The 15,072-nt window shown below is 39.5% G+C and overlaps 1 protein-coding gene across 1 annotated transcript; it reads left to right on the top strand.

The window, feature by feature from the left end:
- Window positions 1-8,420: 8,420 nt before the first annotated feature.
- Window positions 8,421-13,188, top strand: selenot1a (selenoprotein T, 1a). Its single transcript, XM_048239156.1, has 6 exons — window positions 8,421-8,596; window positions 9,329-9,439; window positions 9,621-9,747; window positions 12,006-12,093; window positions 12,188-12,354; window positions 12,602-13,188. Exons 1-5 carry the CDS (start codon window positions 8,463-8,465, stop codon window positions 12,310-12,312), a joined length of 585 nt encoding a protein of 194 aa, XP_048095113.1. The 5' UTR covers window positions 8,421-8,462; the 3' UTR covers window positions 12,313-12,354; window positions 12,602-13,188.
- The last annotated feature ends 1,884 nt before the right edge of the window (window positions 13,189-15,072 follow it).

A 15,072-nucleotide genomic window follows, 5' to 3' on the forward strand; every position in this document is an offset into this window, starting at 1 on the left:
ACAAACCAAATCAAATATGAAAAAATTGCAATAGTATCGAAATCGAGATTCTTCACTTGCCGTTGGTATTGAAACAATAATGTTGGTATCGTGACAACAGGAGTTATGGATGTGTCCCCACCAAAGCTGAGACCAAACCTACGCCCTTGTTCAGATCCACTATGAAATCCATAAAGAGATGCGCCGCACATATAACTCTGAAATATGCAAAGCAAGACAGTCCTTTTTTTCTAACATTATCAATAGAAGTTCAAATAACACTCGTATTCTATTTTCAACTGTTGATAAATTAACAAATCCCCCCTCACAATTAGCGCCTGAACTTCTCTCAACTAATAAATTCAATGAGTTTTCATTGCATTTCATCTTTCATCAAGGTAAAATTGACAAAATCATACTCAACATATCTGCTCAATTACAAATTCAACAACCTGAACTTCCAGCAACAAATAGAGGGAAACTTAACTTGAGTTCAGCTTGATAGACTACAAAACACTTGAAAAAACGGTACAGCTCTGTCGCCAAATGACTATGGTTCCCTAGAATCTCTTTGTCAGTGTATTGAGCAAATGAACAAATGGATGTCTCAAAATTTTCTTCAGCTGAACAAAGACAAGACGGAAGTAATTATATTTGGTAAAAAGGAGGAAAGACTTAGGGTTGCCACTCTCCTTGACACAAAAGGGTTGAAGGCAAAGGATACAGTTAAAAATCTTGGTGTATTAATTGACAGTGATCTAAATTTCAACAGCCACATGAAAGTGACAACTAAATCAGCTTTTTACCACCTCAAAAATATTGCCAGACTCAGAGGGCTGATGTCAAAATACGACTTAGAAAAACTCATTCATGCATTTATCTCCAGCAGGGTTGATTACTGCAATGGACTGTTCACAGGCCTTCCTAAAAAGACTATTAAACAGCTTCAGATGATACAAAATGCAGCAGCTAAGATTCTAACAAAAACTAAAAGAACTGACCACATTACTCCAATTCTTAAGTCCTTGCACTGGCTTCCAGTAAGTCACAGAATTGACTTTAAAGCTCTATTGCTTGTTTATAAATCAGTAAATGGAGCAGGACCTAAATACCTGTCAGACATGCTTCAGCAGTACACACCTTCTCGTCCTCTCAGGTCCCAGGTGAAAAACCTGCTAGTAAAACCTACTGTTAGAACTAAACATGGTGAAGCAGCTTTTAGCTGCTATGCAGCTCAGCTGTGGAATCAACTTTCGGATGACATCAAAAAGGCCCCAACTGTAGCCAGTTTTAAATCTAGACTTAAGACCAAACTGTTCTCAGATGCTTTCTGCTAACTGTGCCGAGTTACAAATTCTGAATCTGCCTTGATAATTATTCTACTTTATCTTTTATTATTTTATTTTTTTACTACTTTTGCCTTCGTTTTTTGCTTACTAATTATCCTTTATTTTTAAATTATTTTACCTTGTGTTTTATGTTTTCTTTTTATTATGATCTTTACCTTTCAACTATTCTTTGACTATATTGCCTTTCTATGCTTTTTATTTGTTATTATTGTTTGGTTTTGTTTATGTAAAGCACATTGAATGACCTCTGTGTATGAAATGCGCTATATAAATAAACTTGACTTGACAGTTTTAAGCAGACTTGGTTGATATGCCTATATGCTCAAAGTAGAACGATAACTTTAAATATACGTTGACACACATAGACATTTTTAGCAAATAGGCCTATACCTGGGTATGTGTTCTGAAAATAATAATTGTATAAATAGTTGAATCCATTTTAAAGGAGGAGGGACTCAGAAATTGCATGCAAACGGACCGTGGGACAGAATTCTTCAACAAACATATTTTTTTGTATTAAAAGAGACTATTACTTTAATAACTCAACAGCACTGAAGAAACATACAAGCTTATTAATTTAAAACAAATAAAACTCCCTCTGACGATGGTGACTTTAAAACTGACTGTGGACACTAATCTGACGGCGGTGACAGTGGCCTCATTACAACATACAATTCCAAAACTTATACCACTCAAGTCAATAGCTTCTTGCTTAACAACTTTGTTATTTTTTGTACCAAAAGTTAAATAACCCTAAGCACTGAGATAAACTTTTTTCAAGGAATATAAGGTACAATTAAGCAATATCATTATTAAAAGTACCCATCCCCATATCATCAAATATCAAATCATCTTAGTAAAAAATAAAGTCATTACCAGTAGGAATTATGCATCACTGACATCATCTTAAACTAGTGGTCCCCAAACTTTTTCTTCCGAGAGCCAGCTCACTATGCCTGGCTCTAAGAGAGGGCCAGAGACTCGGAGTATATCAGTAACCATAAATAGCTTAGCGCTGTGAACAAAGGCAGTCTACCTTAGTTGAATATTCCATTACATTTAATCTATAGGCTATTGCAATTTAATACCATTGTTATCTGTGTTTATATTGCCATCTTGCCATATCAGTGTAAAATGTAGCTTAAATGAAATAATACTAATAATAGCATTCTCAAAACTATAAGCAGGGAGTCCCAAAAGTATATTTTGAACACTGAACTTTGCATACACAGCTGAAGTTGTGAACAAGCAATATCCTACAAACAATTTAAAGTTCTCAAACTATGAGTTTTATGAAGTGGTGGCAGAAACATCTGAAATGACCACCATTCTAACTTTCACTCACCTGATGAGAACTTTGTGAACTCTGTATGAATATTTGAACGAGTGAATAAAAAATATAAATAATTATACCAGAAAGTTCCAGAATTATGACTTGAATAGAAGTTAGTTAGTTATTAACAATTAATGATAAACTTTTAGAATACTTGGAGCACTGATGCAGTCAGCAGAGGCCTCTTACATTGTTTGCAGGTACAGTAGGCCTACTATAGCCTGGCGGGCCATCCTATATCATTGAAATGTATAGTCTGGAATCGGACCATTTACCTCGCTTAATCCAAGGGGCGGGCAGAGAATTGTCTTTCAAACTGCCTAGGCATGCAATAGGTCAGCGCTACGATCATATCCGTATCCGGTCGGCAAAACGGCAAATACATCCTTCTCCGAAAGGAATTACTTAAGTGCATTGTATTGCTCAACTTTCAAAGAAAAGCACAAGTCCAACTCCTCCAAAGTTGACGCCAACGCCGATTCAAACAACCGCTCTTCGTTAGCTATAGCCACCTTCCTTGTTGTTCACCGTCACAGGACTGTCGTTATCCTGTTAAGCCCGCCTTAAGACTCTAACAAAATAACAAAATAGAGCGCTGTGATTGGATGAAGTCCACGGCGTCAGCCAATAGAAATCCCTATGGTTTGATACTAGACGTACAGGCTGAGCAAATGAATTTGCCGCCGCTAGGGTGCGTCTAGATTTCTAGGCTAGGCCTACTATACATTTCCTTCCGTTTTTGATGGCAAATGCGAAACAGCGCCAAAACAACCACCAGTGGACAAAAAGAGTATCACATGTGTACTGTTAAGACCCGCCATAGAGAATGAATGGGGGAAATTACGGAGGTTATAGTTTGACGATGTCGTACTCCTGTGCGGGCCGGATCCGATATACCACGGACATGTTTTGGGGGGCCACCTAAAATGAGGTGGCGGGCTGTAGTTTGGGGACCACTGTCTTAAACCATCATCTAGTGCCCCTACTCATGCTATCATAATAATACATTGTATTGTTCTGAAAACTGGATTGTAAACTGTATGTAAAACGTGAAGAACAGATAACAAATAACAATTGTGAGCACTGTGGCAAACATTCAATAAGAAACATATTGGTTCAATTAGCAATAGGCTATCATTAAATGGTGTTCAAATGCTTTCAATAATGACTATTGTGATAGATGTTAAGGAAAGGATGTTTTGTGTGTTCTATCTATCTTTTCCCATGTAAATGTTAAGTTTTTTTTTTTGAAAGCCAGCTTTCACAAACATTAGCTATCATTTTCCTAACTAGCAGTGTTAGCCCATAGATATGAGCATAGACTAACATGGTAAGCCAAACATATGCGCTAATTCAAAAAGGATGTTAACGTTATAACATTAGTGTTGGTGAAAGAAGCCTGGTATGTAGATGCATGCAGTAAGCATGATCAGGGCTGTACGTTAACTTTTTTGCAAGTAACACCGGTGCTACGGAGGTTAAAAGTTTTGTAGCACCAGCCATAAATTCTGTTTTATCGGAATAAAACCTCTAAAATCTCTAAAAACAATCATAAGTAGAGCAGTTCATCACAGTTCATCAATTGTGGTTGGGATCTAGGGCAACTGCAACTGGATTGATAAAAGGTCATGTAGTTGTAAACATCTCATCCGGCTACATTGTGTTTGAGAAGAGCAAAATCTATCAGTATGGTATGATATGCCATGCTATTTTGTTGTTGGATTTATAAAAAATAAAAAAATAATCCCTGTCAGTTCCATGCAGTTCAACTTTTCAATGGGTATCAGAAAGAGAGGTCATGCTACTCCGTCTTCAGTGTCCCGCTGGCGAGACGGTTATCCCCCTCCCCCACCTCCCCCAACATTCTAAACCAATTGTATGCACCGTATTGTTATGTAGCATGGTAATGGTATACACCAGGGGTCTCCAACCTTTTTGGGAATGAGGGCTACCTGAAGACCCGAAATCATATGGAGGGCTACTCATTTAAAACAAACATACCCTCACCCCTTTTTTGCGAGGGTAGTCCTCCTAAATAATAGGCCTATGTGATTTTTACTTTTAAATTATCAATATTGTGCAGGCCTATACGTCTTTATATATTAAGCAACTGTATTTTCAAATTTAATATCAATAACCTATGCAACACTACCAACATTTTTGTTCAGTTTGTTCATTTCAAAGTTTGCATGGGGAATCTAATCTTTTTTTTTTTTTTTTTTTTTTTAACAAAAAAAACTATCTTTTTGTGCAATTAATAATTTGGGTTACAATTTGTACCCAATGTATACCCACCCACCATTATGAATTCAGGGGTTGTTTAAGTTCTGATTTCAGTGGACAATTCGTTTCAAAACATTTCAATAGTAATCGCCCACACCACCCTAACATATGAAAACTCCTTTTAAAGTTATTGCACACCTGAAATGATCCATGATCTGACAAAAAAAGGGTAATGCACAGTCCTGCTCAGTCATGCATGCTATAACATTTTCAGCGCTATTATACGGCATTTGCCTACGGAGGAGAAAAGGCCTGTGAGCTAAAGCAATTGTTTTTCAGTCCTTGAACAATCATGCAAGAACCGTATTTGACGAACATTGAATGGCCACAGAACTTTTGCAAAGATATGCTTCCATTGGCTACACCAGACAAGCAAGTTTTTTCCCCCTTTACTGTCTATGCATGCGAGCAGCGTGTGCGCTCCGCTTCCGTTGTTGTTTAAAGATTGAACGGGAAACGGATTTGGAGTAAAGTGTTTGAGTCGTGACTCACTCGGATCTTTCACCCGTGTCTTTAAATTAACCCATGAGTCGCGAGTCTCTAGTATCATTAACTCGGAATAAGTTGAGTCCTACTACAATTCAATCTAAAACGATAAACAGCGCCACACACAAACCTCTTGCAACATTAGCTAGCCTCCTAGCCCTAGCCATCGTAGCTGCCAAAAATTTAACTATTTCGTAGGCAACCACAACTCCACAAATCAACTCAAGCGACTGAGTGAGCAGGCAGTCCGAGATAACTGGTTAACTTCCCGCAGAGCCGGAAACATTGCAGACTCGCAGACCATGGGACTCAGATTGGAGCGGCTGAGTAGCAATCCGGGTTAGTCGGATCAGCCGGCCGGTTAGGCTACGTTGAGTACGAGTCAGTTGAATCAGCCGGCTACGTTGTCATGAGTGGATCTGCGAGAGCGAGTAGCTCCTCCTCGAGGTGAAAAGCAATTCCACAACAAAAGCCATTCTTTCACTTCTGAAATAACATTCAATGTTCTGCATGTAGCCTAGACATAATTAGATTTGGTGTATAGATGTAGCATATTAAAATGCAATTAGGTCGTGCAGACAGTCCGAACTGCACGCTCATGGAGCTGCTTGAGTATCTACCCGGGTCAGTTGGATCAGCCGGGCGGGCCGGTTACGTTATGTTGTTATGAGTGCGAGTCAGCCGAATCAGCCGGCTACGTTGTCATGAGTGGATCTTTAGAGGAGCGAGTAACTCCTCGTCAAGGTGGAAAACAAATCCACAACAAAAGCCATGCTTTCACTTCTGGAATAACATATATTCTGCACGCATAGCCTACTTTAAAATGCAATTAGGTCGCGAAGACAGTCCGAAACATTGCTCTGTATGGAGTTGCTTGAGTAGGCTAGCCTACCTGGGTCATTTGGATCAGCCGGGCGGTCCGGTTACGTTATGTTGTTATGAGTGCGAGTCAGTCGAATCAGCCGCCTATACGTTGTCATGAGTGGATCTTTAGAGCAGCGAGTAACTCCTCGTCAAGGTGAAAAACAAATCCACAACAAAAGCCATGCTTTCACTTCTGAAATAACATATGTTCTGCACGCATAGCCTACTATAAAATGCAATTAGGTCGCAAAGACAGTCCGAAACATTGCAAGCTCTGTATGAAGAGTAGGCTAGCCTACCTGGGTCAGTCGGATCAGCCAGGCTGGCCGGTTACGTTGTTGTTATGAGTGCGAGTCAGCCGAATAAGCCGGCTACGTTGTCATGAGTGAATCTTTAGAGGAGTCAAGGTTAAAAGAAAATCCACAACAAAAGCCATGCTTTCACTTCTGAAATAACATATATTCTGCACGCATAGCCTACTTTAAAATGCAATTAGGTCGCGAAGACAGTCCGAAACATTGCAAGCTCTGTATGGAGTTGCTTGAGTAGGCTAGCCTACCTGGGTCATTTGGATCAGCCGGGCGGAACGGTTACGTTATGTTGTTATGAGTGCGAGTCAGTCGAATCAGCCGGCTACATTGTCATGAGTGGATCTGTAGACGAGCGAGTAGCCTAGTTTCTACTCGTGTCATAATAATAATCCTAATGAGAATAGTAGTAGTAGTAGTAGTAGTAATAGTAATAATAATAATAATAACAATAATAATAATTTATTCACTGCAGGGCATTTCTACGTTTCTATGTCTACATTGAAAGTCAATTGCTTAGGCTAGGTTAAGACAATAAATAAACAGTCTGGCTCAAACTGCTTTCTTTCCCGTGAGTGGGTGGAGGTTTTGATGCTATTAGGCTATTTTATATTATATTATATTATATTATATTAGGCTACCTAACAGTATAGCTATGATTAATAATAATATTAGTTGCCTAGTATTAGCAGCCTATAATACTTATTAGAATAGATTCCATAGTAGCCTACTATTAGTATATAGTAGTGGTAATAAACATTGTAGCAGAGTAGCATTAGACCTAGGCAAACTTTTCTATTGTTATCAAAACAACAACAAATAATTAATTATTATAATATAGGCTACCCTCTCTGTCAATAAGATCAAAGTTTCTGAACATGAACACCAAAAAGTTCAGTTTTGTAAGTATAGTATTTTCAGGTGTGTGTCTAAGTATTTTCAGTCACCCAATGTGTTTTGTATTTTGAATAGATGCGCTTTCCCAATGGTACCCATGAGATTTAATTTATGAACAAAGTGTTATAGCCTATGAAATAGTGTGTAGTGTGCAGGAGCAAGGGGCGGTATTGCAGAATTGCAACTAAAGTGCAAAGCAGCGCCAGAGAGGGTTCAAGCGGAGCTAGTAATCAAGAATCTTTGGCAGCGCTTTTGTTTAACAGGGTTTTCAAGTCTCACGCGTAATTTAACAAGTTCACACGCCACACCTTGCATTTCTCACACAGAAATATTACTAGGGGTGTCAAGGTATCTGCATAATTATTAAAGGAGGCGCAGGGATAGGCTACGAGAGGATTTCTCAGAACTAGCGCACCATTCACCAGCCAAATAATAATAATAAATAGCCACCGACGTCCAAAAAATACCAAACCACCAAAAAATATAGCCACCAACCAAAAAATAGTATTCGTTGTATCCGGGTAAAATTCCAAAATAGGACATCCCCTCCCTGCAACCACATGCTTGCGCGCTTGTGTGTTGGGTTACACGTTTAAGATTTCAAAACTGCATCAAAATTATTTTTATTCAGAAATTCAACTGTCTGTCATTTGGTAAACCAGCCTACTTATGGCACATAAACAGTGTGTGTAAATCAGGCCTTTCTACGAACACTTGTAACGCTAAGGCCTATATAGGCTACTTTATGGCAAAATTATGTTTTATTTCTAAACTAAACTGTCGGTCATTAATTAAGGTATGGTTACACTGTGATAGATAGGCCTGTAGATAGTAGTAGACCCACACTCCTATTCAGAAGGTGGCGGTAATGCACCAAAAGCTGTTTGCCAACCGCAGAAAGAAGAAGACGAAGATGCTGAGAAAAGGTTAACGGAAATAGGAAGACTTGGGGGAGAAAGCAAAATGAGGGCTCGGTGGCTACCGCTCACGGTCCTTTTCCTATGGGCCGTCTCTCTTCATTCAACGTCTGCTGATAATGGCGTGAAAAGGATGAAAATGCAGTATGCCACAGGGCCACTGCTCAAATTCCAAATTTGGTAAGTTGGTAAATTAGTCACTCATTGTCAACGAGCCCGGAAGAGTCGTGTCACTTTTTTACAATGTAGCCTCTGATGTAGCTAACGATGGTTTGCTAACGTTAGCTAGCTTCTAGTCTATCTTCGCTTGCCAAAGTGGTTAGCTTGATGTGATAAGATAGCGAATTAGGTTGTTCACACCCCGACGCTGTTATTGGGCTCATGAGAGATAACTAGTTTTAACTAAGTTGAAGTCAATCATGTAGCCTATAGATTAAACGTTGTGATATTTCTACATTACTTGAGGCCTAGCACTTCCCTAACGACATTGGCTTACTAAGACAACGCTAACGCATCCTAAACAGTAAGGAATGTAAATCGGGTTAAGTCCCGGTTACAGTGAATTTGTTTAGTTGTTGCATATGATTATGTCGCATGGGCCAAGCATTCTGATTTTGCGCTAATACAGAGTCTGGTCATATCTAAACGGAAATGAAATGGTAACGTTAGCCTAAGCGCGTTTCGTGTAGTCAGAGCCCGTCTACATTCTCTGGTGTAGTCAAGATGAGGATTAGCAGCTAAGCGTTCTCAAGGAGTGCGTTAAAGCCAAGGGTGGCATTAGCGTTGATGTTGCTTTGCATTTAGAGGGATAGTTATTGAGGGATATTTGTCAGACTGATCTAACGATAACATATATTTATCGCGTAGTGTTACAGCAGATACTACCAGTATTGTTCTCTATTTGCATGACAGTATTTCCTGAGGGTACAAGCGGGTGTTTGAGGAGTACACGCAGGCCTTGTACCAGCGTTACCCAGACATCCGCATCGAGGGAGAAAATTATCTTCCTCACCCCATTTACCGGTGAGTTTTACGAGGGTTGTACAGCCCTTGTTTCGTAATGTTTCGGTTAATATTACCAATTGGCCCCTGTACAAGACTACATTTCTAACACTCGAATTAGTAAACACCTATATTTTGACTTTGTAGAGGATGGCATGAACGGAATAGAATATAATGCATGGTTTCTCTCCCTCTCCTCTAGACACGTTGCTTCCTTTCTTTCTGTGTTCAAACTAGCCCTGATTGGACTGATCATCGTAGGAAAAGACCCATTTACCCCCTTTGGTGTGGAAACTCCAGGGGTGTGGACTTGGGGTCAAGAGAACAAGGTAGTTAACACTGTTGAAGGTTGTCTCAGTTGTAGAGGACACAGCAGATATCATTCCCACAGGGCCTCATTAGCAACTTGGAGAGAACGATTTGTTCTTTTGAGGATATATCCACAGTAACCAAATTCCCTATCCACTAGATTGGGGTCCTAAGTGGCCCTTTGTGTGTGTGGCCGTATGTTTGTTTGTGTTTACTTGCCATTTCAAGCGACTCATGATAATAAATATTACATTAGCTATGAAATGAACAGCACAAGGTTAGACGCACAAGGAACAGCACAAGGTAAAAGGATGAGTTTTTGAATGCTTCCTGAAAATCCCAAAACTATATACCTAAAACGAAGAACACAAGGGGTCTGTACAAAACGGGGGGGAAATGCTGCCTTTTAAGATGTCTAACACAGGATCGAGGCATGTCCGAATCAAATATTTCTGTGAAATGCTGCCTTCTAAGATACCTTCGTTTTGACGAATTTTGAAGGCAGCATTGACGTATCCTTCAACGTCAAAAATTCTATTTAATTATGAGCAGCTATTGCTGCAGTCGAACGTTACGTTATTATTCTTTCTGGTATCCTGACGACGGCGTTCTGTGTTGCTATCTTGCTAGGCTGTCCGAAACAAAGTTTGTAGCCATTACCTTAATGCCTGCTACGGCAAGGGACTCGGTAGAGAGCTGAAGGCAGCAAGCCAGCAGACAGATGCCTTCCGTTTCGTATAGACCCAAGGTTAATCATTCCACTAACTAAGAACCACAGATAAAAGGAGTCTTGATTGTGATCTCTTGGTATGATTATAGTATAGCCTACAGAAGCTGAAATAATTTAAAAAATTAAAAACTCCTGATTACATGTGTGGAATGGATTTAATGTGGACGCGAACATAAAAAGATGCGGAGTGGCTACATGATACAGTGCATGTTTTGCGGTAAAAATGTTCCGCCTTTTTAAAATCAGGTGTAGTCTAATCCAAATCGCAAACCATCAATTAGACAACAGAATCAGTAGGGTACCAGTTTTGTTTCATTGTACCAGGCTTACTGTATGTCATAAGCAGGCTCGGATGAAGCTGGGAAGGATTAAACACATGGTTTCCACGTTTCCGTGGTAATCAACCGTGATAATTATGATATTTGAAATGCAAACGGTAATTGTTATCGTCAACAGTTTTATCGCGGTTTACCATTATACCGGTAATCGTTACATCGCTAAGCCTAATAGAAGAGCCTACACTTAGACTAAGATAATTGCAAACTATTCTGCCAACGTCTCGTTTCATAACTTAATTGCATTTATTCCCATTTTAATCACATTATTATGAGCATGAAATGTATGCTATTTTGCATGCTAAAATCTGAATAATTACAAGTAAAGAATGGGAATGTAAGTTGCATAATAATTACAAGTAAAGAATGGGAACGTAAGTTGCATAATTATATTCTTGGTTGTAATTGTGTCCTGTCCTGCTGGTGACCTCAGTGAGAAGTACCTGTTAAGACGATGGTTTTGGGGAAACGGTCCGCAAATCTTAAGATGTTCATAAGAGGGACTTTAAGACCTTATTAGGCTTATGATGCTTTCGGGAAACCGGGCCCGGGATATGACTGAATAATATACAGACATGAATCATTAGCAATCAACAGCCATTCAGTCAAGCAGTAAGACATGTAAAAGCCCTTCAATTGGTAAATGCTTATTGTAGGTTGTCTAAACAGTTGACACCTGATTATACGCTCCAATGTTGTGACATGAGAAAAAGGGAGAGGAGCTAGAAGGGCACATGCCCCCTGTCCTGCCCCCCTCTCCTCCCGCTGTAAGAGCCGCCGCCTCCTGTTTCACCAAATGCACCAGCATGTTCTGCTGCGTAAATTGAGCTGAATGGGAGTACAGATACAAGATTACAGGCTTTCTAGAAACTGGAAGGTTTCGCCATCTGGTTGCAATAACTGTTTGTGCCATAGTCCACTCTTGACCCTGTATTAGTAGGGAAGGAGTTGGACATTAAATCCAAACAAGCCATGGTCACCTTTGTGCCAACATCCTTTAGACCGCTAAACAAGCAAAAAGATCATTATTTATCTTCCTAATTAGAGCGTAAAATGTCTATGCTTGTGCCTAACCAAGTTCCCTCACAGGAAAAATAAAGTTCTCTTGACTTACCTATTGGTTCATAAACTTGAATTTAAAACTTCTTGAATTTCCCCTTGGGGATCAATAACCATTAACATCATGACCATTTTGGCATTTCCTTTTCAACAGATTTATGCCTGCATGATGGTGTTCTTCTTCAGCAATATGATTGAGAATCAGCTTATGTCAACAGGTGCATTTGAAATCTCGCTGAATGGTAAGACTTAAGGATTGTCCCTCCTGTATTTGGTGCGATAGTGTGGCACTGTTATATTTGACCTGTTTTTTATTGTATTTTTTTATTTGAACAGACGTGCCAGTTTGGTCTAAACTGGAGTCAGGTCACCTGCCCTCCATGCAGCAGCTAGTGCAGATTCTGGAGAATGAGCTGAAGATGAACGTTCACATGGACACACTTCCACACGCTCGCTCCTAACCCAGTCTCTGCCCTGTCATATGGAGCCTGGGAGCCAAACATGTATGTGCCTACTGCATGTTACAAATCTCTTGTCATAATTGGAACCTGATGTGCATGTTAAATTCAGTGGAGCTGTTCTTTAGCTGCTTTCACATTCTTGAAGCACTTCAGTTTTGCAGAGTTGGTGTAGTATTGAGGCATACTTGGGTTTCATTCTGTTGGTGTAAGTTTGATGTGGTACCAATTTGTTCAATTAGGTATCCTCCTTTCACATTCACTCTGCTCCCACTCCCTTCTTCCATAACAGGTTTTAGGTGGGCATCTCTTAAGGCTGTGGGACCTTTTTTATGAAGGTTTGTGCTGAAAGCAGAATCTTTGCTAGCACAGGCCGGATGTCCTGATCGGTTCTCACCATGCCCCTGGAGATGCTGGTCCTATCGATGTGCTGGAATCCCTTGCAAACTTTGTGGCTGTTTTACTACTGGAGATGATTCTTCCCTGTGCAACTAGTTGTATAGATACACATTTCTCAACACAAAACCTGAAGTACACAGTTCTGTTTGACTTCTTTTTTTCTTTTTCTTTTTCCTCTATGAAACACCATTGTTGTCGGATGCCATAACTTAACAAGACATTGTTTTAGATGAGGTTCAGATCTTTAAATCAGATAATACTGTGTACATCTATGGCTATCAGAGACTTGAACAAATGCTAACCCCAGGTGTATCCTCAGAACATGATTCTTTTATAATTTAATAGCTAATTTATTCACTTAATTCAGTCAGAAAGAGCTTAACAATTTAGTAAATGTTTTAATTTCTGAGCCATTGTAATTTTTATATTTCTTTGTATAGCAGAATGTGAGGGCTACAACAATAAAATTGATTCTAACCATGTTGGTATTGATTTTTATTTATTTATTTAGTTCCTGTTTGTGTAAAATGTTCTTTGCTCAAGTCATGCTGTGTATATTTTAGGGCAATGTTCCAGAAACTCCTCTCATTAATTGGTTCTGAACACATGTCATTAACTTGGTGACTTATTTCTGTTCACTAGAGTTTAGCCTTCCTACATGAAGAATAATTCAATATTACCAATGCATTCAAATTGTAGACCTGCTTTTAGCTTAAACCTCAAGGAGATTATATATTGTCTGTCTATACAGTTTTTTTTTTATCTTGTGCTGTAGGTAAGATTTCCCAGTGGCTGATTATCAACCAAGTCTATTTAACGTTACGCAACGTGACTCAGGAATGACGATGCACTGTTAGCTGGCACCATTAACAAATGCACTGTATGTTGTTCCAAGACTCTCTAACAGCCCTTCACTGTACCACATGCTCTGCAAGTAACCGAAATGGCAACCACAAAACCAAAGCAGTAAATCATATCACCAACCGCCCCAGCTATGGTGCAACTGGCTGGGGCAACTGCACCGTATGCCGGTGACCCGGGTTCGATTCCCGCCTCGTGGTCCTTTCCGGATCTCACCCCGACTTTTTCTCCCACTTGCCTCCTGTCATTCTCTACTGTCCTATCAAATTAAAGGCATAAAAAGCCCCCCAAAAAATATCACCAACAAAGCAACCATGTGCCTACAGAGCAGCTTTCATTAGTATTTCCCTGGGGTTTTCAATCAAGCACCTTTCATCTGTGTTTGAATAAATACATGCTTGTTTTATGTGGGGAAAGGGGTGTCCAATAAGCACTTTGTTCAGTCTGGTGAATTTCAGTGGTAGTTTCAGTGCTTTGGTCACATGACTTTTACCCCATCTTATTTTGAGTCAGTGGGAAGTCATGTGAGTGAATGAAGGGAAAGGTGGGTTCACAAATATTTCACAAATGTTACTGCACAGGACAGCATTACGGCCTGTTTTTAGTTCATATATATTGACACAGACACAGGGCAGCACACACAAGTTAATGATGTGTTGAAGTGGTGTTTAAAATAAAACATCAATTTGAGGATGTCAATGACTGTAAAGTGTGCCAACAAATGGTATTTTTGCACTTGTCCTCCAATTGTCTATGTGTTACTAAGTCATTGATAATGACATACAACATACATAGTATTGTGAAGAGACTGTTCATCTCCAGATTAATCTACTCTGATCCTGTCATAGCCTCGTCTTGACGAGAGCTCCTAAGGTAAAGTATCTTAAAGGAGAATGGAAGCAGATGGCCCTAATCCAATTATCATAAACCTGTCAGTTGTGTGGAATATTCATTTTGTTAATCGCCATCACATCAGAGTGGTATACTGCTATTCATCTGGGAACCAAGAGAATTAATTAAACATGGGAAACTGAGAATGTACTGCAGCATCTACAAAAAAAAAACACAAACACATCCAGTATTGTTGCAAGACAGAATTCCTTGCAGGAGCAGGGCGTTTTGTTATTGATTTTACTATCGGACTGCTGCTGACCACCATCATGTCCACCGTTGAACACTAGAGAGCATATCACATATTTCAGATGGATTTACGGACATATTCCTGAGGCGTTAATCCCCTGTAACTGTTTACAGTGAGAAATGCGTATGCACATTTCATCTCTGTTTCCTTAAGTTTTATGTTTTAGCTTTTATCAATGTGGCTGCTGGCGCTAGATAAAATGGGCTTCTCTCATAGTACAGTTCCATCTCTTTCAGTACAGAAGATATGCAACACAAGGAAAAGATAAACTTGATAAAAATATAAAAATCTTGCTTGGCTGAATCTCAATGCGCTGAATTTCACTGGAACAATCTTAAGCTTTCACAAATTTAGCAGGTATG

Source organism: Alosa alosa, chromosome 1 (assembly GCF_017589495.1).
Source record: "Alosa alosa isolate M-15738 ecotype Scorff River chromosome 1, AALO_Geno_1.1, whole genome shotgun sequence".
In the NCBI taxonomy this organism is placed as follows: Eukaryota; Metazoa; Chordata; class Actinopteri; order Clupeiformes; family Clupeidae; genus Alosa; species Alosa alosa.